Source organism: Oncorhynchus tshawytscha, linkage group LG08, assembly GCF_018296145.1.
Source record: "Oncorhynchus tshawytscha isolate Ot180627B linkage group LG08, Otsh_v2.0, whole genome shotgun sequence".
NCBI lineage: Eukaryota > Metazoa > Chordata > Actinopteri > Salmoniformes > Salmonidae > Oncorhynchus > Oncorhynchus tshawytscha.
The window spans coordinates 14,315,222-14,339,468 of record NC_056436.1 but is presented as its reverse complement, the minus strand read 5'-3'; the positions used below and the strand labels follow the sequence as shown (position 1 = coordinate 14,339,468).

The 24,247-nt window shown below is 43.6% G+C and overlaps 1 protein-coding gene across 1 annotated transcript in view; it reads right to left on the bottom strand.

Annotated features, from left to right (window-relative positions):
- Positions 1 to 1,397: 1,397 nt before the first annotated feature.
- The window catches only part of rin3 (Ras and Rab interactor 3), a 27,270-nt gene continuing 4,420 nt past the window's right edge, over positions 1,398 to 24,247 (bottom strand). Inside the window, exons 2-14 of the mRNA XM_042325267.1 lie at positions 16,619 to 17,971; positions 16,263 to 16,377; positions 14,786 to 14,858; positions 14,334 to 14,425; positions 12,434 to 13,602; positions 12,031 to 12,194; positions 11,666 to 11,820; positions 8,638 to 8,834; positions 8,392 to 8,503; positions 7,913 to 8,047; positions 7,598 to 7,761; positions 5,070 to 5,203; positions 1,398 to 4,408 (exon numbers count right to left, since the gene is read on the bottom strand). Of these exons, the coding sequence (XP_042181201.1) occupies positions 4,054 to 4,408; positions 5,070 to 5,203; positions 7,598 to 7,761; positions 7,913 to 8,047; positions 8,392 to 8,503; positions 8,638 to 8,834; positions 11,666 to 11,820; positions 12,031 to 12,194; positions 12,434 to 13,602; positions 14,334 to 14,425; positions 14,786 to 14,858; positions 16,263 to 16,377; positions 16,619 to 17,632 (3,879 nt within the window). The 5' untranslated portion in view covers positions 17,633 to 17,971 and the 3' untranslated portion in view covers positions 1,398 to 4,053. The remainder of the gene's footprint in view (positions 4,409 to 5,069; positions 5,204 to 7,597; positions 7,762 to 7,912; positions 8,048 to 8,391; positions 8,504 to 8,637; positions 8,835 to 11,665; positions 11,821 to 12,030; positions 12,195 to 12,433; positions 13,603 to 14,333; positions 14,426 to 14,785; positions 14,859 to 16,262; positions 16,378 to 16,618; positions 17,972 to 24,247) is intronic.

Sequence of the window (24,247 nt, the reverse complement as noted above, 5' to 3'; positions counted from 1 at the left end):
ATAGGAAGGGTGGAGCAAAATGGAGTCGTGGTCAGATTTGCCAAAAGGAGGGTGGGGAAGGGCTTTGTATGCATGAAGTTGGAATAACAATGGTTGAGTGTTTTTCCAGCGCAAGTAATACAGTAGCCTTTTCCTCAAATGTTCTTTGTTAAAATTGCCAGCTACAATAAATGCAGCCTCAGGATATACGGTTTACAGTTTGTATAAAGTCTAGTGAAGTTCCTTGAGGGCCGTCGTGGTATGAGTTTGAGGGGGGATATATGGGGCTGTGACAATAACTGAAGAGAATTATCTTGGGAGATAATATGGTTGGCATTTGATTGTGAGTTATTCTAGGTCAAGTGAACAAAGGGACTTGAGTTTCTGTATGTTATCACAATCACACCAACAGTAGTTAATAATGAAACATACACCACCGCCTTTCTTCCCTTCATTATTCCTGTCTGTATGATGTACTGAGAACCCTGCTGGCTGTATGGACAGGGACAGTATATCCGGACAGAACCATTATTCCATGAAGCAGAGTATGGTACAGTCCCTGATGTCTCTCTGAAAGGAGATCCTCGCCCTGAGCTCTACTTTATTGTCCAGAGACTGAACATTACTCTGAAGTGGTGGATGGTGTGCCCGCCTCCTGAGTCAGATTAGAAGTCCACTCCGAATACCTCTTCTCTGCCGGCGGTGACTTGGAGAGGCCTCTGGGATAAGTTAATTTGTCCTGAGGTGTACGGGCAAAGGATCCAATTGAGGAAAGTTGTATTCCTGGTCGTAATGCCGGTGAGTTATCTCCGCTCTGATATCCAAAAGTTATTTCCAGCTGTATGTAATAGCACAACAACAGCAAAAATGTCTTGGGCTAATAATGTAAGAAATACAAGCAGAGGTTCCTGGTCTGTAGGCACCGTCTTACAATTAGCAAGTGGCTGAAACTATCTCACCAGAGAAAGAATTCAAGAGAGCGAAATAGCGCCTCTCTGTCTTACTATACACTCAGTAGGTATACCCATCTAGTACCGGTCAGACCAGTAGTTGTTGTGTTATGCATTTGTTTTATTTAATGATTTTATTATTTAATTCCAAGTCATAATCTCATCTCTGCTGTCTGACAAAAACAATATTTTGTAGTTCTTCAAAGTAAATAAGGCATACTTTTATGATTGTTGCATACCAACTATAAACCCCTTTGATCATGTATTTTTCAGTAGAGATACCTAGCTAAGCAACATTTGCTCTCTATATCCCCTCATGATCAGCATTATCTCTTCCGTAGCAGCCTAAAAGAAAGACAGACCGGACAGGTAGATCAGCAATGGATTATGGTCATTGTAGTTAATTACCAGGTTTTATTCGCTAAACCATGTAGAATACGTGTAATAATGGAGCTGTGAGTCGGGGAAGCAGGTGCAGGTGAAACGTTTAATTAAACAACAAAACCATGAACGAGACAATTCCATGTAGCTACACACCGGTACACAAGAATAACACCAACTGGTGAATGAACACAAGAGAGTGCCATATAAAGGGGAGGAAATGATGAAGGTAATGAAGTCCAAGTGTGAGTCATAATGATTAACAGGTGCGCGTAATGATGAATCCCAGGACCGTTGGTCGGCGACATCGTACGCCAGAAGGGAGGAGTAAGAGAAGATGTGACAATACTGGCCTGTTGGAAACTACAACTCCCTACTACATCGCAGAGTTCAGGCTGGATCTGATTTATCTCTAGAGAAACTGTGCATTGAGCTCACAGAAGAAAAAAACAAACAAATTCAAATAATTGAACCGATGTCGGTCAATTAGTTGTTCAAAAGCCGTAAAATAATTGAAATTTTGGTTAAATAGCTCAGCACTAATGCAAATGTAAGTAAGGTTTGAAATGATCATGTTTTAGTCAAATATTAGATATGTTTGGGCTTCTTGCGGTCAATTAGCAGTGTACAAATTATTTTTAATTATGTTCTGGCCCCGACCATCGCTCAAGAAAAATAAAAAGATCTGTTCTAGTTGATGATCCCTGGTTTAAGGGATATATTAGTGAAGAATTGGTCTTCCAAGGCAGTATGTATTTCTGTACTCAGCCAGATCAAAATGTCTAGTTGATGATCCCTGGTTTAAGGGATATATTAGTGAAGAATTGGTCTTCCAGGGCAGTGTGTATTTCTGTACTCAGCCAGGGGGCAGAAGAATCATTTCTAAACAAACAGGATGGGGCAAAATGCTAGTGCCTGGAAATACAATTTAAACTTGGGTCCTCCTACGTCTTTCCCTCTTTGCAAGTTTGTTAATTTTGCCATAACTTGCCATATACTAAACATTTCATAACCTCACTATGAACTGTATCCCAATATCCAGAAGGTGGAGACATGGGAAGCATTGAACTATAGAAATTCAGCTGTGGCAATATATTCACTTTGACAATAGATATTCTGCTGGTTAAAGCAACTGGGATATTATTCCATCTACTGAGGCAGATTGAATTGATTTTAGAGTTCTGTTAAAGTTCTGGCAATGGTTTTAACAAAGAAAGGAAATATATTTACTCCCAAATATTTAAAATGGGAAATATTGGAATTTATGAAATGATTAAAAAAACATTGTTTTACTGGGTTTCATCTCTTGATACATCCACATAAACCATTTCACATTTCACCTTTTAAAAACAAAACAATCAACTCATCAATCTGAAAAGAAGTATCAAAGCCATAATGCTATATAATGTAATTACAGTATAATATTGCTGTACACCATCAGTGCCTGGTAGACTTGGATTTGAACTTAAAATGAATGGCATTGTAGCAGAACCCCTCTAGAATGAGACTTCAAAGGTTCTTACAGGACACCAATGGAATGTGGCCACAGCACAGCTACAAGAGTATACAAACCAGCACAGCAAAAATGGATTTACAGTACAGAGAGTCGCAGAGTCTTTCTTGAGCATATAAACCCAGGGACATAATTATTGGCAAGGATATTGTCATGCTAAATTCGATTAACAAAACCAATGAACAGCTGATTGTCAATCTGAACTGTGGCAGAAGCAAATCTGTTAAATATGAAAATGAACACCGTCCGGACAGGATACATGGACTGTGTCCTAAATAACACCCTATTCCCTACATAGTGCATTACTTTTGACCAGACTATGGGCCCTGGTCAAAAGTAGTGCACTACATAGGGAATAATGTGCCATTTGGGATGCAGACAGAGACTCCTTATCCGGATCCATTACAGTTTAATTATACAGCCTATTATGCCCTTTCAAACTAGAGGAGGACGATATCCTCTTTATCTCTGTAGCTTTGGCCAACTTTGCAGAAAGAGGAAGCAGGACTCACAGCGCTAGTTCTCATAGAAGTAATATAAAAGCTGAAGTGATCTTGTGTGGATCCCCTGTATGATATTCAAAGTCTGAAGTATGAACCAGTCCAACATGAGTTGACTGTGGTAGGTCTTCTTCACTGAGCAATATGACTTACAATAGAAGCCATACAGATGTACTCTCTTAATTTGATCACTCTGTTGTTCCTGCGCAGCAGGAAATGCAAACTTGTAGTGTATTCCATTTTTTTCAAAGGCTTCTAAAGTTTGTAATTTCCACTAAACATTTTAGACTTGATTTTCCCTAATGAAAAGTGTGTCAAGTGTGTTTTCTACAAAAATATCCATTAATTATAATACACATAATAATTCACATTTCCTGTTGCTGCATGATTATTGTCCTGCTGTGAGACACAGATCAAATTAAGATAGAGCACATCTGTATGGAAGCTAAAGTCAACTTGAGTCTCCTGTTGTGTGATTTGATATTTAGACCTGAAGATCAAGGTGAGGAGATGATGGAGGTTCTCTTCTTTCAGAATGTATCCACGTTGTCAAGGGCAGACCTAAACATTGTCTATATGGTTGTGTATAAGGCAAAAACCAATATCTCATTTAAAATGGCTATAATGATTGAGGCAGAAGCCATTGTATTCACTTGAGCAGCTCCTTGATCCTTTGTCCCACACATGCATGTACGCACGCACACACCCACGCACCCGCACACTGATCTCATCATATCTCGATCAGACTCTCCTCCTTCTCAGGCTCTGGCTCGGCTGCGGGAGCTGGCTCCTTGCTCTCCACCTTCTGTCCTTCTGCCTCCTGTCCTTCTGCCTCCTGTCCTTCTGCCTCCTGTCCTTCTGCCTCCTGTCCTTCTGCCTCCTGGGATTCTGCCTCCTGGGATTCTGCCTCCTGGGATTCTGCCTCCTGGGATTCTGCCTCCTGTCCTTCTGACTCTGTCCTTCCAGGCCGGTAGACAAAGCAGTACTCCTTGAGGGGCTGACTGTGGTGGAGACTGGACTTGATGGGGAGGGGGAACTCCTCAGGGGCCAGGAGTTGGTGGTGGCCCTCCACCAGCACACTCAGGCTGTAAAATAGAATAGAATGGAATAGAACAGAATAGAATTGAACAGAACAGAATAGAACAGAACAGAACAGATTAGAATAGAACAGAACAGAATACAGCATAATATGATAGAACAGAATAGAACAGAATAGAATAGAGCAATATAACAGAATAGAATAGAACAGAATAGAACAGAACAGAATACAGCATAATATGATAGAACAGAATAGAACAGAATAGAATAGAGCAATATAACAGAATAGAATAGAACAGAATAGAACAGAACAGAATACAGCATAATATGATAGAACAGAATAGAACAGAATAGAATAGAGCAATATAACAGAATAGAACAGAATAGAACAGTAATCAACAGAATAGAACAGAACAGAACATAATAGAATGGAATAGAATAGAACACAACACAGAATCAAATTGAATAGAATGGAATAGAACAGAATAGAATACAACAGAATATAACAGAACAAAATAGAATAGAATGGAACACAATAGAATAGAATGCAATAAATACTTTATTTTCATTTTGTGAGACAGGGTCATAAACATATTGGACATATTGGATATGCACAGGATCAGCCACGGAGCAACGCCCCTGGATGGAGAGAGCCGTTTTGGAGTGGTTAAGTGCCTTATTCAAGGGCACAACGGCAGGAGATTGTACCTGTAGGACTCTGGCTCTGCCACCTCAAACTTGTCAGCACACTGGGCACACAGGTCCTGAGCTGTGGTGTTGGGGCGGACCCTCAGGGTCTTAGTGTTGCACCCCGCCTCCAGGAATGACACGTTGATGAAGTCCTACAACGGGACAGCGCAGAAAGAGGACATGAAATATCATATGACAATTTGTTTTATTGTCAACATAATGACAATACAATTTCAAAGAATACTGATATAGTCATAATGATCAAATATCAAAATACTGCAGTGACATTTTATATTCTATTACTCTGAGTCCAGCCTGACTGGACTACTGGGCCTAGTTCACGGGGGTCTCCTTTCTAACCCTAACCCTATCCCTAACCCTAACCATAGCTCTAGCTATATCCCTAACACTAACCGTAACCCTAACCATAGCTCTAGCTATATCCCTAACCCTAACCTTAACCATAGCTCTAGCTATATCCCTGACCCTAACCCTAACCCCAGCTCTAGCTATATCCCTAACCCTAACCCTAACCATAGCTCTAGCTTTATCCCTAACCCTAACCATAGCTCTAGCTATATCCCTAACCCTAACCCTAACCATAGCTCTAGCTATATCCCTAACCCTAACCCTAACCCCAGCTCTAGCTATATCCCTAACCCTAACCCTATCCATAACTCTAGCTATATCCCTAACCTAACCCTGACCCTAGCTCTAGCTATATCCCTAACCCTAACCATAACCCTAACCCTATCCCTATCCCTATCCCTATCCCTATCCCTATCCCTAACCCTAACCCTAACCCTAGCTCTACCTAACCCTAACCCCAGCTCTAGCTATATCCCTAACCCTAACCCTTAACCCTAGCCTTAACCCTAACTCTTAACCCTAGCCTTAACCCTATCCCTATCCCTAACCCTAACCCTAGCTCTACCTAACCTTAACCCCAGCTCTAGCTATATCCCTAACCCTAACCCTTAACCCTAGCCTTAACCCTAACCCCAGCTCTAGCTATATCCCTAACCTAACCCTAACCCTAACCCAAGCTCTAACTATACCCCTAACCTAACCTTAACCCTAACCCCAGCTCTAGCTATATCCCTAACCCTAACCCTAGCTCTACCTATATTCCTAACCTAACCCTAACCCTAGCTCTAGCTATATCCCTAACTAAACCTTAACCCTAACCCCAGCTCTAGCTATATCCCTAACCCTAACCCTAGCTCTAGCTATATTCCTAACCCTAACCCTAGCTCTAGCTATATCCCTAACCTTAACCCTAACCCCAGCTCTAGCTATATCCCTAACCTAACCCCAGCTCTAGCTATATCCCTAACCTAACCCCAACCCCAGCTCTAGCTATATCCCTAACCTAACCCTAACCCTAACCCTAGCTCTAGCTATATCCCTAACCCTAGCTCGAGCTATATCCCTAACCTATCCCTAACCCCAGCTCTAGCTATATCCCTAACCTAACCCCAACCCTAACCCCAGCTCTAGCTATATCCCTAACCTAACCCTAACCCTAGCTCTAGCTATATCCCTAACCCTAACCCTAGCTCTAGCTATATCCCTAACCCTAACCCCAGCTCTAGCTATATCCCTAACCCTAACCCTAGCTCTAGCTATATCCCTAACCCTAACCCCAGCTCTATCTATATCCCTAACCCTAACCCTAGCTCTGGCTATATCCATAACCTAACCCTAACCCTTAACCATAGCCTTAACCCTAACCCTAACTTTAACCCTAACCCCAGCTCTAGCTATATCCCTAACCTAGCCTTAACCCTAACCCTAACCTAGCTTTAACCCTTAACCCTTAAACCTTATCCCTAACCCTTAACCCTTAAACCTTAACCCTTAATCTTTATCGTTAACCCTTATCCCTAACCCTAACCCTTATCCTTAATCCTTATCCCTAACCCTTCTCCCTCACCCATATCCCTAACCCTTATCCCTAACCCTAATCCTAACTCTGTCCTTTAACCCAACCCTTATCCCTAACCCTAATCCTAACTCTAGCCTTAACCCCAACCCCCCAGCTCTAGCTATATCCCTAATCCTAACCCCAGGTCTAGCTATATCCCTAACCTAACCCTAACCCTAACCCCAGCTCTAGCTATATCCCTAACCTAACCCTAACCCTTAACCCTAGCCTTAACCCTAACCCTAACTTTAACCCTAACCCCAGCTCTAGCTATATCCCTAACCTAGCCTTAACCCTAACCCTAGCTCTAGCTATATCCCTAACCTAGCCTTAACCCTAACCCTAACCTAGCTTTAACCCTTAACCCTTAAACCTTAACCCTCAATCTTTATTGTTAACCCTTATCCCTAACCCTAACCCTTATCCTTAACCCTTATCCCTAACCCTTCTCGCTCACCCATATCCCTAACCCTTATCCCTAACCCTAATCCTAACTCTGTCCTTAAACCCAACCCTTATCCCTAACCCTAATCCTAACTCTAGCCTTAACCCCAACCATTATCCCTAACCCTTATACCTAACCCTAACCCTCTGTGTGTGCTACCCTAGTGGTACTGACCTGAACACATGAACGTGACATGCTGGCTTTGTTCAGGGTGCGTCTCTTCTCCCAGCGGTGGATAGAGTTCTGGATCTCCAGACTGAGCTGCCGTGTCACCACCTGCTTCTCATAGTTCTTTATGTGCTCCAACACTCCATACGTAGTCGTCAGGTAGTAGGAGCCTGGTGACACACACAAGATAGTCATCATTATGAGTCACATACACTGCATATAACATTGGTACTATGTGTGTGTCAGTGCTGTTATGTGTGTGTTTGTATGTGTGTGTGTGTTTACTTGTGTGTGCGTGGATCGAATTTAGTTTGTCCCTACCCTCTCCTAGCTGCAGTGCAGGGTCCATCAGCTCCATCATATACTCTACATCCAGTAGCAGGAAGGCCATGTTGCTCCTGGCCAGGACGTACATCAGCACCGGGAGGAAGTCATCTGCACCATAGGCTCTCCCTGCTGGAAACGTCAACCACCATCTTAGTCAGTTCACCTGACAGTCAGGTATTTGTGAGGCAGTAATGTTCAATCAACATCAACTTCAATCTCCCCTCTCAGTCAGGTATTTATAGACACTGGTGTCGTCCGGCAGTAATAATCAATCATTCATCAAAATCATCAAAGTCAATCTGCACTCGTAAACTAGCCCTGATTTTCATGCTTCCTGACTTTTGTTTGGAGATAGTGGAGTCCTAATTAAAAAGAGACTGGGGAGGATGGCATCGTGAGACTACTCTTATGCTAACAAACAACATTATAATTCAACCACCAAAATCTGCCCAGCAACAAAGACAGCTCCTCACATGGACAGCCTATGGACATGGATTCATAGATGATCTTGCAGGTCTTAAGGAGCAGATCAATCTTCTTCTGAGGGGAGTATTCCTGGTGGAGGGTCATCAACTTCAGCTGGATCTAAGATAGATGGACGGACAGATGGATGGAAAGATGTAGTTTGTTAATTCCTGACGGGAGTGCCCCGGTCAACAGTAAAGCACTACATAGGAACCATTAAGGTACCATTTCAGATGCAGCCCATTAATGTCTACCTTCTCCATGACAGGGGTCTCTGGGACGCTGGTGGTGATCCCCAGTTCTGTGGTGGTGGTACCCAGGACAACACTCTGGTTCTCCCTCAGTCTCTTCAGACAGCCGTCCCTGGCGTGGATGTCTTTCAGGCCTGAATACACAGCCTCCCTCAGAGGCTTCAGCATAGCCTTACACAGGGCAGCCTCAATAATCACCTCTGGAGAGGAACACGACAAAACACACGGGTTAGAAATCAGTTTCTAGTTGAGAAGAGAGCTTGTTGCAGGCAGCTACGTATTGATTTGACTTGATCTTAGATTCCCTGTCTACTCTACTCACTCTGACTAATGCATTTCTGCCTGCAGTTATAGTTCTTTATGGATAAAAGATTTAGTCTGAATATTATCCCCACTTGAATATATACAGTATTTATACGTACACTGTGTAAAAAAAAACTGACATTCAGCATTCACCTTGGAGGAAAAATAAGTTATTATATTTAAGCAGTAAGGCCCAAGGGGGTGTGGTATATGGCCAATATACCACAACTAAGGGACGTTCTTAGGCACGACGTGGCACCTGGACACCGCACTTAGCCGTGGAATATTGGCCATATACCAAAATCCCCCGAGGTGCCTTATTGCCATTATAAACTGGTTACCAATGTAATTAGAGCAGTAAAAATAAATGTTTTGTCATATGGTCTGATATACCACGGCTGTCAGCCAATCAGCATTCAGGGCTCAAACCACCCAGTTGATAATAATCCAGAGTCTATCGACGCCGTGCGGCCATCTAAGTAACGTAATAAAAAAAATCCAAAATGCAAAATGCATCATACAGGGATGATTTCTGTATTTTCAAAGTTACATATCTTGAAAACTTGATTGCTGACAAGCATACATTTGGGACTCAACAATGAACTAATGATACAACTATCGAAATATCGTTTTTGGGTGGAGTTTATCTTTAATCTAGAGAGTTTTTTGCATGGTGTGTGTCTCAATCCACCACAGCCGGCTACACTATATATGCAAAAGCATGTGGACAACTCTTCAAATGAGGGGATTTGGCTATTTCAGCCACACCCGTTGTTGACAGGTGTACACAGCCATGCACATTTCTGCCATGCTAGAGCTGCCCCAGTCAACTGTAAGTGCTGTTATTGTGAAGTGGCAATGTCTAGGAGCAACAACAGCTCAGCATGAAATGGTAGGCCACACAAGCTAACAGAACGGGACCATTGAGTGCTGAAACGCGTAAAAATCTTCAGTTGCAACACTCACTACCGAGTTCAAAACTACCACTGGAAGCAACGTCAGCACAATAACTTTTCGTCTGGAGCATCATGAAATGGGTTTTCATGGCTAAGCAGCCGCACACAAATCAAATCAAATTTATTTATATAGCCCTTCGTACATCAGCTGATATCTCAAAGTGCTGTACAGAAACCCAGCCTAAAACCCCAAACAGCAAGCAATGCAGGTGTAGAAACACAAGCCAAAGATCACCATGCGCAATGCCAAGCGTGGGCTGGAGTGGTGTAAAGCTCGGCACCATTGTACTCTGGAGTAGTGGAAACGTGTTCTCTGGAGTGATGAATCATGTTTCACCATCTGGCAGTCCGACAGACTAATCTGGGTTTGGCGGAGGCAAGGAGAATGCTACATGCCCGAATGCGTAGCGCCAACTGTAGAGGTTGGTGGAGAAGGATGGTCTGGAGATGTTTTTGATGGTTCAAGCCCCTTAGTTCCAGTGAAGGGAAATCTTAACGCTAGAGCATACAATGACATTCTAGACGATTCTGTGCTTCCAACTTTGTGGCAACAGTTTGGGGAAGGCCCTTTCCTGTTTCAGCATGACAATGCCCTCGTGCACAAAGCGAGGGATGTACAGAAATTGTTTGCCGAGATCGATCTGGAAGAACTTGACTGGCCTGCACAGAGCCCTTACCTCACCTTTGGGATGATTTGGAACGCCGACTGCGAGGCAGGCCTGATCGCCCAGCATCAATGTGCCTGACCTCATTGATGCTCTTGTGGCTGAATGGAAGCAAGTCCCCACAGCAAACATCTAGTGAAAAGCCTTCCCAGAAGAGAGGCTGTTGTAGCAGCAAAGGGGGGACCAACTCCATATTAATGCCCATGATATTGGAATGAGATGTTCGACGAGTAGGTGTCCACATACTTTTGGTCATGTAGTGTATGTCGGCTTATTAATTCAGTAAGAATATTATCCTCACTTGCATATATACTGCATTTATATGCAAGAAAACCTGACATCCAGCATTCGCAGTGGAGGCCAAATAAGTTTGATATTAAACACAATTCAACCATCAAATGTTAACAGTGACAACCCTCATAAACAACTATGTTGTCTGTCCCTGTTGCAATTTCACAGGTGTCACTAGAAAGTCTCATTTCTAATGCACACAGCGAAGACTGTGATATACAACTGTCTCCTGTTTGACAGTAAATAAGGGGAACATCCTCTTTGCCAAATGTGATGTTGGACACTGAATATGTTACGCATGTTCATTTGAAGATTAGTGAGAACTGAAGCATTCATGTGAAAGACAGTGTTAATGTGTACGTTACACGTGACTGTAAGTATCTTTGGATAAAAGAGTCTGATAATGGAATGTATTTTTACTATTAGTAAGTTATTTACATAGCCACGGCCAAGTAGAAACTGTATCAGACAAATAAAATAAAATAAAACTTTTTTTTTTTGGGGGGTCTCAAAATAAAGAGCAAAAGGAACTCAGTATTTTGAGTGTGTAAAGAGTCTTGAAAATTGTGTGTCTAACGCTGTGTATTGACAGAAGCATGTTGAGTATGTCAAGGAGAATTAAGCACGCCCAGAGAGAGGCCTGTTCCTTGATAGAGAGTTAGGCCTTTAGGCCTGTATGTGTACTCTCATGCCCAGGGAATCGAACCCAGAATCCTTCCATTGCAACGCTGTGCTCTACTAACTGCAGTAACTCTAAGATTACAACTGCTAGACTATGTTACTGTATCTAGCCTCTAATTAGACTGTATATGTCACCCAATTTGTCTTCTGTGTAGATGTTGGGCTCCAGTAGATTCTGTAGCTCAGTGCTCTGGATGAGGTAACTCTTCAGCTGGGTCATCATCTGCCTGATCTCCTGCAGCAGCTCAGTGCTGGAGCTGTGCTTCCCCATGGTCTCCAGGATATACACCCTGGGGTCAGATACATTCATTGATTAGTACATCAAGGGTGTCCAAATCGATTACAAAATTAGGGACATTGAACAAATGTAAATGACATTTTCCATTAGACAGAGATATGAACAAGATTCAGTTGTGAGTCAAAATATGTGTGGCCCTAATCAGCCCTAGCAACCATCAACTAAGTGATTCTGAAACATCTGTGTTGAACGGATCTTCTACCTGTAGTCCTTCACCAGGGTGCCAAAGTAGGAGCTCCCGTCCCTGAACAGCTCTAGGATTCTCTTCTGGAGCTTGTGGTCGGTGTTCATGAAGTTAGTGAACACGCTGGAGAGGTGGAGCTTGGCTCGGTCCAGCATGATGGTAGGGGTCCTCTTCATCGACACCTGGAGGTTATTATTGATTTTTAATTATGTGTTTTATTTTGATTATGTTACAGGAAAATGTCATACAGATTCACATACAGTAACAAAGTCACAGCAGCAATTGAATAGGTACAGAAATGAAGCTTTTAGTTAGGTTACTGTATGATGTTAGTTATACAGTTCAAAAAATGTTAAATGGGAAGTCAAGGGGACTTCCTGGTGAAATAAAGGTGAAATAAATCAATGAAAGATATATGAACCTTGGTGTTGTTGGTCCCACCGGTCCCTACAGCCCCGCTGGCCACAGTGTCAGCCTCCTCCTCTGTACTGCTGGTAGAGTAGGAGTCATGTTCCAGGGCAGGGAAGACAGCTTCCCCATCAGGGGAGTACAAGGACACATCTGTCCCCCTGGCCTCCCCCACGGGGATAGAGGTGGGCCTCGAGGCAGGCGGGGGGGTGCTGGAGTTCTGGGGGGTATCCGATGATGAATTGATTGACAGAAGTCCTCCGCTTATCACGTTTTGGGAGAGAGGTGTGGTGGGCGTGAACTGAGAGGGTTTCTTCTTCCTGGGAGGCGGGACTGGATGTGAGGCCCTCTTCGTCCGTGGGGCTGTAGCCACGGTAACAACCTCACTAATGTTTGTAGCTCCTGATGTCCCTTTGTTCTGCAGTGTCTCTGTTTCACCGGCATGAGATTCCACTCCTAACATCTCCTCTGCCATGTTAGTGGTGTCATCGATGCAGACCAGTGAAGCAACAGGCACTGGACCAACACCGCCCTCCTGTCCCGGGATTGAGGGACGGTTCTTTGAGGGTTTCCGCCGAAGGGGTACGAGTGGTATCCTGTGTGGGGGTGGTCGGGGTGCTGGGTGTTTCTGTCCTGCTGTTGCTCCGTGCGGTGACAGTGGCTGTAGAGGCTGAGTAGCTGCTACTGAGTCAGTAACAGTAACTGACACCTCTTTCTCCGAGATGAGTTGAGAAGCAGCTCCTTCTCCCTCCTCAGTGTCTTTGCTGCTGTCTCCTTCTGCTTTCTGACCTGCTGCCTTGGCTATTACTGTTCGCGGTGGGGGTGGAGACCTGGGTGAGACACTTTCTCCTCTGGCACCCTGCTTAGCCGACTGTGACAGAATCAAGCCCTCTGGGACATTTGGGGGCCTGGGTGGGGGCCGTTTGAACTTGGGGGGTACCTGCACCTGCCCCGGGCCTGGGGTGTTCAGACTCTGGCTCCTGTGGATGGGAGCTGGGACGAGGGTGGAGGCCTCCAGGCTGCTGCAGTACTCCTCGATGAAGATGGGGTTGATGTACCACAGATGGTCATTACTATTCCCGGTGGACAGCTGGATCTCACAGGGCGAACTGCTGTGGCCCTGACCCTGGTCATCACGTTTGACCATTTCTGAGGAGCTGTGAAGCTGAGAACCCCAGAAATCTGCAAGGAGAAAGAAATAGGTAATTGTGATTACTGAGAACATTTCAAAGTAATGCTTTATTTCTGTGTGCTGGCGATCTTTTTCATAGAGGTGAGAAAGAAAGAGTTACAGGTTCACCATCGGAAATAGTTACCAGTCTACTCAGGAAGAGTTACCAGTCTACCATCAGGAAGAGTTACCAATCTACCATCAGGAAGGGTTACCAGTCTACCATCAGGAAGAGTTACCAGTCTACCATCAGGAAGGGTTACCAGTCTACCATCACTAGGGCTGAACTCTGACAGTATTATCGTCAGATAATTATACTTTTATTTTCACAAAATAACAAGCTTTATCAAAGACAACTGGTTGATGATGAGCGATCAGTATTCACAATGCAGAGAGGAACTAAATACATTAGACTATAAATGGATCTTTGTTCTATGACTAATTGGGAGGGTTTTGTTTCATAGCTATTAAAGGAGGAAGCTAGCCCATATAGCACGCACCCACACACACAACGACACACACACATACACAACGACACACACACACACACACAACAACACACACACACACACACACACACACACACACACACACACACTGTACTTGTGCGTGTCCACACACTCACTCACACTGTTGAGACACTTCACCTCCATTTCACTCACAGGGTCTTATTCTAGTCAACTTTCCCTAAAAGTTATATAATGGCATGCTACACAGGTGTTCAGAATGTCCCACTACCTACCTGAGCCTAATGTCGATATCATCTCTATATCTTCGTACTTGGTTGCCTGGACGATGACCTGAGGCAACCTCAGGGTGAAGGGTAGAATATCCCTGGAAGATAATTAATCACATCATTATTAATTTATTATAAAAAATATTTTCAAGGGCGAGATGTAGGATCTTCATTTGATCAGCCTGTTGCAGGAGAAGGTTCCTGTAATTCAGGGCATTTAAAACTTGTAGTGTATTTGAGGGTGAAAAAGGATTCTAAAGTTTCTCATTTCCACTTCGAAATTTCAGACTTGATTTTTCCTTAAGAAAAATGTATCAACCCCGACTAAAATGTCCATGAATTATAATTCACATAATAATTCACACTTCCTGTTGCTACAGGATTATTTTCCTGCTGTATCAAACTGGCTGAAATGAAGATCCTACACCTGTAGGATCTGCAGGATGGTCTTGTCTTACCGGCTGACACAGTAGAAGGCCATGAGTTTGAAGATGTTGTCAAAGACCAGAACAGACCCTTCCAGGTACATCACTGGTGGAGAAGGGAGAGGGTGTTATAACACAAAATTCTATGAATACTGACATTCTACATCAGAATGACCTCTTAGTCATGCAGTAGAGATAGATTGGGACCGAGAGGTTACACAAATGATTCAAGAGATGAAACTGCAAACATACTTTTCAACAGATTCTCTCACACACACACACACACACACACACATCCCTATGCTGCGACCGGGGCCTGGTGAGCTCAAAGTAGCAGGAAGTCCTGTAGGACAGGAAGCTTGTGGTCACACAGCACCCTCACCCACCCTTCTCCCCCACAGGAGTTACACATAGAGCTTGTCACATAGAGCAGCTGTGTAGATAGATGGACTAGCATCATGTGTTCTGTGTATGTGGCTAGATGGGCTAGCATCATGTGTTCTGTGTGTGGTGTGATGGATGGGCTAGCATCATGTGTTCTGTGTATGTGGCTAGATGGGCTAGCATCATGTGTTCTGTGTGTGGATTGGTGGATGGGGTAGCATCATGTGTTCTGTGTGTGGTGTGATGGATGGGGTATCATCATGTGTTCTGTGTGTGTTGTGATGGATGGGCTAGCATCATGTCTTCTGTGTGTGGTTTGATGGATGGGCTAGCATCATGTGTTCTGTGTGTGGTGTGATGGATGGGCTAGCATCATGTGTTCTGTGTGTGGTTTGATGGATGGGCTAGCATCATGTGTTCTGTGTGTGTGGCTAGATGGGCTAGCATCATGTGTTCTGTGTGTGGTTTGATGGATGGGCTAGCATCATGTGTTCTGTGTGTGGTTTGATGGATGGGCTAGCATCATGTGTTCTGTGTGTGGTGTGATGGATGGGCTAGCATCATGTGTTCTGTGTGTGGTTTGATGGATGGGCTAGCATCATGTGTTCTGTGTGTGTGGCTAGATGGGCTAGCATCATGTGTTCTGCATGTGGATTGATGGATGGACTAGCATCATGTGTTCTGTGTGTGGTGTGATGGATGGGCTAGCATCATGTGTTCTGCATGTGGATTGATGGATGGGCTAGCATCATGTGTTCTGTGTGTGGTGTGATGGATGGGCTAGCATCATGTGTTCTGTGTGTGGCTAGATGGGCTAGCATCATGTGTTCTGTGTGTGGTTTGATGGATGGGCTAGCATCATGTGTTCTGTGTGTGGTGTGATGGATGGGCTAGCATCATGTGTTCTGTGTGTGGATTGATGGATTGTGTGGATTGTGTGGATTGACCGATGGCTGTAACACAGATAGTCCCCATACATTTTTACCACAGACTGTTCACCAGGGTCTGAGGACAGGACACAGACATTTCAGTGGGAGACTGTTGAGACTTAGGGTTAGGATAGATCCAGTTACAAGCCTGGATTTATCCTAACCCTATATAGACCTTCTCTGGTTAGGATACTCACGTGACTTCTCCTCCTTAATCAGAATGTCCTGGACCTGAAGCTCCTCCTGCTTGTCAGATACACATACTGACAGCACCATGGATTTCTGGTCGTGGCTTTTACGCACTAAAAATATCTGTTGGTACACAAAGTAATGCTTTTAATATCTATTATCATACAACAAATATACATGAGGAAATTTTTCAAAGATGGCTGCCCCTACATGTGTTTTGTATTTGCATTTTTGATGAGTATGTGACCAATGAATGAGTGTGTGAACGATTTGTACAGCTACATCACAGTTGTTCGGCTGCAGAACAGTCGACCACAGATACATCATGTGCCTATGTGTTTATGTAAAGAACATGTTAGTTCACCCCAGGGATTTCTTTCTTCAGCATGAGTGTGGTCCTCTCCTGGGCCATACCCAGCTGCAACCACACCGGGCAAGTTTTGATCAGTTTCTCCAGGATACTGATGCTAGGTCGTGGGGCTGTGGCTTGGGTTGAAGTTGAAGCTGGGGCGGGCTTGGGAGCTAGAAGGACTAGTGGGGAGGGTAGAGGGGGAGAGGAGGACTTCGTGGATGGAAGTGGGGGTCTGGAGAGAGCTGGAGTGGAGGGTTTGGCTTTCGAGTGAGGGTGAGGTATGGGGGGTCTCGGCTGGGGTGGACCAGAGAGTTTTCGAGGTGCTGGGGGTCTAGGAAGAGGGGGTGAGGAGATCTTTGAGAAAGGAGGAACACGGGGAGGCGGAGGTACGGAGGGTTTTGAGAGAGGATGAATGGGGGAGTGGACAGAGGGGGTTTTGCTATAGGGGGTATGTGGGGAAAAGAGATAGGAAGTGAGGAGGGTTTTGAGAGAGGAGGAATGGGGGAGTGGACAGAGGGGTTTTGCTATAGGAGGTACGTGGGGAGAAGAGATAGGAAGTGAGGAGGGTTTTGAGAGAGGAGGAATGGGGGGAGTGGACAGAGGGGTTTTTGCTATAGGAGGTACGTGGGGAGAAGAGATAGGAAGTGAGGAGGGTTTTGAGATGGGAGTTACAGTGGGAGAAGAGATGAGCATAGATGAGGGCTTTGGGACCAGCTGAGATGAAGGTGCTGGTAGGGTTAGTTCTGAAGAGGAGAGCTCTGGGACTGAAGAGGACATATGTAAGGGGAGGGGAGGAGCAGAGACATCCAGGATGTCAGGAAGGTGGGGTGTAGAGGGCTCTGAGACTTGAGGGGGTACTGGTGTGGAGAGGGGAGGAGAAGATGTCTCTGGGACATCAGGTACCAGGGGTGTGGGGAGTGGGGGAGTTGAGGTCTCTAAGACTTGAGGGGGTAGTGATGTGACAAGGGTGGAAGTAGAGATATCCGGGACATCAAGGACTAGGGGTCTGGATAAGGGGGAGTACATTCCTTAGGGACAGCGGCATTGGGGACATCAGTTGCGTCAGTGGCATCAACGGCCAAGTCAATTTGAGAAGGGAGTGGTTCAGAAGCTGAATAGAGGGGCGGTGTGGGTGAGGAGGGTGAGGAGGGTATAAGGGGTGAAGGGAGGAGGGGGGAGGAGTCCAGGTAGACAGGTGGAGTTGGGTCAGGGGGTGGGGAGGGTTTGGAGGGGAGAGTCGGAGGAGCCATCAGGGGTGGTCCTGAGGAGAGGGCAGGTCTGGGAGGGGGGAATAGTACTGTTGATCCTGAAGATACGGTAGGGGTGAGGGGGGGTCTAGGTGGGGACCGAGGCTCAGCATTCACCCTATAGAGAGAGACGAGAGATATTAGAGAAAGATAGGAAAGAGAGAGAGAGAGAAAGACTAAAATAATGTTGTTAGAAAAAAAGGTCCAGCTGTCAGGACCACAAATATAAATTCCACCTAGACACCTTTGCCCTGGAGCAGGTATTCCCAAACTGAGGCACGCGCAATGCCATCGGGGGTACGCCAAATAAAAATGTGATTCACATTTTAAAAAAGAAAAGAAAATATTTTCAAACAGTACATTTATATTTTCCAACGGGGCTATACATTTGGGTGAGTTTTTTTTCTCAATTGAGTAGCCTCATTTCACTGCCAAAAATAAAATTTAACCATCTAGTGTTCAACGAAATAACAACACAATGTCAAATACAGGTAGCCCAGTCAAATAATTAACATCCAATTACTCTCTCACAGGAAACCTTCACTCTTGCGCAGACATTTAGAAAAGAAACATGACAATTTGAAAAATAAGCCACAGGAGTTTTTTGAGCGAGAATAAAGACAACTTTCGAGTAGTAAGACATGTATAAAAGCAACAGATACCATTAATAAGAAGGGGCTAGAAGCGTCTTATATGGTGAGCTACAGAGTGGCTAGGACAGGCAAGCCCCATACTATTGTGGAGGACTTAATTCTTCCTGATGCTGTGGATATGGTTGGGACAATCCTCTGGGAAAAGGCCCAAAAAACCTTTCCCGACAAGTCCAGTGACATGGCAGGAGATGTTTTGAAACAATTACTGCTTCGCATACAAGCCAGTGAATTCTATGCGTGGCAGCTGGATGAGTCAACAGACGTGGCGGGCCTGGCACAGCTCCTGGTATATGTCTGTTACAGCTGGATGAGTCAACAGACGTGGCGGGCCTGGCACAGCTCCTGGTATATGTCTGTTACAGCTGGATGAGTCAACAGACGTGGCGGGCCTGGCACAGCTCCTGGTATATGTCCGTTACGTTTATGGGGGGTCAATTAAGGAATACACCCTCTTCTGCAATCCATTGGAAACCAGGACATCATGAGAGGATATTTTTAAAGTACTGGACAGCTTTGTGACATCAAATGGACTTTGGTGGTCAAGACGTGTTGGTATCTGTACTGATGGTGCAAAAGCCTTGACAGGGAGACATGGTGGAGTGGTAACGTGCCTGCAAGCAGTTGCTCCCGATGCCACTTGCCAAGGGAATGCCTGACAGCTTGAACAACGTTTTGGACACTACAGTGAAAATGACTTTGTTAAAGCAACACTCATGTATTTTCTGCAATGATATGGGTAGTGACCATGTAACGCTTTTACAACATACAGAAGTGCACTGGTTTTCAAGGGGCAAAGAATTGACACGTTTTTAAAGTTAAACTTTTCTTTACTGACCATAATTTTCACTTGTCTGACTGTTTGCATGATGACGAGTTTCTCACACGACTGACCTATCTGGGTGATGTTTTTTCTCACCTGAATGATCTAAATCTAGGATTAAAGGGACTCGCCGCAACTATATTCAATGTGCAGGACAAAATTGAGGCTATGATTAAGAAGTTGGAGCTCTTTTGTGTCTGCATTAACAAGGACAACACACAGGTCTTTCCATCATTGAATGATTGTTTGTGTGCAAATGAACTCAAGCTTACAGACAATGTCAAATGTTATATAGCGAAGCACCTGAGTGAGTTGAGTGCGCAATTATGCAGGTACTTTTCCGAAATGGATAACACAAACAACTGGATTCGTTATCCCTTTCATGCCCTGCCTCCAGTCACTTACCAATATCTGAACAGAGAGCCTCATCGAAATTGCAACAAGCGGTTCTGTGAAATGTTATTTAATCAGAAGCCACTGCCAGATTTCTGGATTGGGCTGCGCTCAGAGTATCCTGCCTTGGCAAATCACACTATTAAGACACTGATGCCCATTGCAACCAAGTACCTCTGTGAGAGTGGATTCTCGGCCCTCACTAGCATGAAAACTAAATACAGGCACAGACTGTGTGTGGAAGATTATTTAAGAATGAGACTCTCTCCAATACAATCCAACATTGCAGAGTTATGTGCATCCTTTCAAGAACACCCTTCTCATTAACCTGTGGTGAGTATTTCCCAATCTTTGATGAACAAATAAGGTTTCATATGTAAGATGGTTAAATAAAGAGCTAAATTATTGATTATTATAATATTATTATTTGTGCCCTGGTCCTATAAGAGCTCTTTGTCACTTCCCACGAGCCGGGTTGTGACAAAAACTCACTCATTCTTATGTTTAATAAATGTAATGTATAGTGTGTGTGTTGCAGGCTTATAATGATGGTAAAAAAACAACACAGCTCTGTCAATAGAGGCAGAGACTCTGGAGGACTGATCATTTGGTACAAATCCGAACTACAAAATCTAATTGATACCTAAAAATGGATAAATATCACATTTGGTTAAAACTGAAAAAGGAACTTGTACTCAGAGAGAAATATGTGTTCCTTTGCGCAATATATATCCCCCCTCAGAATCCCCATATTACTCAGAGGAGATCTGCCCCCCTCAGAATCCCCATATTACTCAGAGGAGATCTGCCCCCCTCAGAATCCCCATATTACTCAGAGGAGATCTGCCCCCCACCCTCAGAATCCCCATATTACTCAGAGGAGATCTTCCCCACCCTTGAGGAAGAGATGTGCCATTTCCAGGCCCAGGGAAATGTGCTCATCTGTGGGGACACAAATGCGCGCACAGAAACACTACCTGATCTAATGAGCACACGAGGGGACAGCTTTATTACAGGCCATTCTGTTTCTAACTGTCTTCATCTCCCCCATAGAAACAACAGTGACAGCACCGTCAACAAAAACGGAAGGGATCTGTTGCGGCTCTGTAGAAGCCTGGGTCTGTACTTTGTCAATGGTAGGTTACGGGGGGACTCTTTGGGGAGATTCACCTACTGCTCACCTCTTGGCCACAGTACAGTAGACTATATGATTACAGACATTGACCCTTTCTCTCTCAGCTCATTCACTGTAAAGCCACTAATACCCCTGTCTGATCAAATAAGAATTTGTTCTTAACTGACTTGCCTAGTTAAATAAAGGTCAAATAAAATAAATAAAACATCATAAATTCATACAGATGGGCCCAAAACAGCACAGAAGAATACCAGAAATCAACCTGTAACCAAAATATCCAAACACTCTCAGATAACTTTCTGGATACCACGTTCACTCAGCGTGAAGAAGGCATCAATCTATCAGTCAAAAACATCAACTATATATTCAGGCAAACGACAAAAAAAGCACAATTGAAATTGATTAAAACATTTTTTTTAAAAGACCACAGATGACGACTGGTTTGATGCAGATTGTAAAATTATAAGGAAAAAACTTAGAACACCTCCAACCAAAAGCACAGAGACCCAAATAATGGTGACCTACGCCTTCATTACTGTGAGACTTTAAAACTCTATAAACGTACACTCAGAACCAAAAGCACAGAGACCCAAATAATGGTGACCTACGCCTTCATTACTGTGAGACTTTAAAACTCTATAAACGTACACTCAGAACCAAAACAGCCCAGTACAACAGCAAGCAGCTGACAATAATTGAGGAGTCCATAAACACAAACAACTTCTGGCAAAATTGGAAAAAAATAATAATAATCTAAACAAGAGGAATTAGCAATACAAAATGGTGACATATGGACAACCCATTTTAAAACACTCTACAACACCGTTCAAATTGACACAAACGCAGAACAACGCCAAATTCATGAGAAGTTGAATGGATTAGAAAAAGCTATGAAGGACAATCAAAATCCACTGGACTCCCCAGTTACTGACCAGGAGCTCTATAAGAAACTAAACTATTACTGACCAGGAGCTCTATAAGAAACTAAACTATTACTGACCAGGTGCTCTATAAGAAACTAAACTATTACTGACCAGGAGCTCTATAAGAAACTAAACTATTACTGACCAGGAGCTCTATAAGAAACTAAACTATTACTGACCAGGTGCTCTATAAGAAACTTCAGGCTCTCAAATTTAAAAAGCATGTGGACCTGATGGCATCCTAAATGAGATGCTCAAACTCACTAGTGCAAAATGTCAATTGGCTATATTAAAACTGTTTAATTTGATCCTGAGTGTAGGTTATTTCCCTGACATCTGGAATCAAGGACTCATAACCCCAATATTTAAGAACAAAGACTAATTTGACCCTAACCATTCCAGAGACATTTGTGTGAACAGTAACCTGGGGAAGGTTTTCTGTTGTATTATAAATGTAAAAGTTCTAAACTTCCTTAATAAGCACAATGTCTTGAGTAAAAGCCAAATTGGATTTATACCAAAACATCGCACGACTGATCGTATTTACACCCTACACACCCTGATAGATAAACATGTTCACCAAAATAATACCAAAATATACTGTCACGTCCTGACCTTAGTTCCTTTTTTATGTCTCTATTTTAGTTTGGTCAGGGCGTGAGTTGGGGTGGGCATTCTATGTGTTTGTTACGGATACAAGTGTTACGGATACAAGTATCCTGTGTGTGTTTCTTTTCTCTCCTTCTCCCCTCACAGGTGAACATCATCACTCCCCAATCAGTCAACAATCAATCATCAATCAGAAGACACACCTCCTCCTGTTTCCTACCCTATCACAGTTCCTTTCCCTTGGTTTAAAACCCCCATCAGTTGTTTGCTCTTGAGCTCAATCTCTCTGTAAATGCCATGTATGTAGATCTCTGTGTTTCACTCTCTCTTTGTGTCTTAACCTCTCTTTTGTTTGAGCACCTCCAAATCACTTTTTCATCTCCTGTGAGTATTGGTTTTGGTTATGGTGTTTGTTTGATTGCTGGAGGGAAAAGGGGAAACCAAGACAAGTCGCCCATGGGCATACACTACCCGTAGGTAGACTTTGTTAACACAAGTTAGAACTGGGCGGACCACCCACTGTATTTTTGGTTGGTTAGTTAGATGTTGTTAAAATAGGCTAGTCTAGCTTAAGGGTGTTTTGGATGCTTATTGTTTCTTTCCTTGGGTCCAGCTCAGCCCCTTTTCCTGCTCCCCCCATTACCGTGTGTTTTACAATAAACCCTGAGTTTGACGGTATAATTTCAGTTGTCGTGGTTATTTCGTTCACACTTTTACTTTGTCACAATTATAATTTGCATGAGTTATGTTACGGGTCTCATTACCATCCCCCCCTAGACTGTTGGGCCAAAAGGGATTCGTAACAGTGTTCTATGTTTTTTGTATTTCTGTGTTTGGCCTGGTATTGTTCCCAATCAGAGGCAGCTGTTTATCGTTGTCCCTGATTGAGAACCATACTTAGGCAGCCTGTTTTCCTACTATGGGTTGTGGGTAGTTTTCTGTTTTGTGTTGCTGCACCTTTACAGGACTGTTTTGTTTTCATGGCACTCTCTTTGTTATTTTGTTTAGTGTTTCTGTTCCAATAAAAAACATGAACATTGGTCCGATCCTTCATACTTCTCATCAGAAGAGGGAAACCGTTACATATACGCTTGCTTTATCGACTTCCAAAAAGCAGTTGATTATATTTGGCATACAGGACTGTTCAAAGTTATTGAAAGTGGAGTAGGGGGTAAAACATATCACATAATTAAATCAATGTATACTGGCAATACGTGCAGTATTAAAATTGGCAAGAAAATAACAGAATTCTTTAACCAGGGGTGGGGCCTTTGTCAGGGTTGCAATCTGAGCCCTGCACTCTTCAATATTTACATTAATGAATTGGCCACTATTCTAGAAAAATCCTCAGCCCCTGGTGTTAGTCTCCACAATTCAGAAGTTAAATGCCTACTCTTCGCAGATAACCTATGCCTGCTGTCACCCACAGCACATGGCCTACAGCAGAGCCTGGACCTGCTACAGCAGTACTGCCAGACCTGGCCCCTGGCAGCAAACTCCAAAAAGACTAAAATAATGATTTTCCAGAGAAGATTCAAATCTCAGGGAATTAGACCAAAGTTCTCAATTGGTACAAATGTATAGAGTACTGTACACACTACAATTACTTAGGTTTAAAAATAAGCTCAACTGGACACCTTAATGAGGCAGTGAATGAGCTGAGAGAAAGCACGCAGGGCATTCTACGCCATTAAAAAACTAATTCAAATTGAAATACCTACAAAAATTTGGCTAAAACTAATTGAATGTCATTGAACCAATTGCACTTCATGGCAGCGAGGTGTGGGGTCCACTTGCAAAACAAGATTTCATAAAATGGGACAAACACCCCATTGAAACCATTGGGTTCTGTAAGATTCTC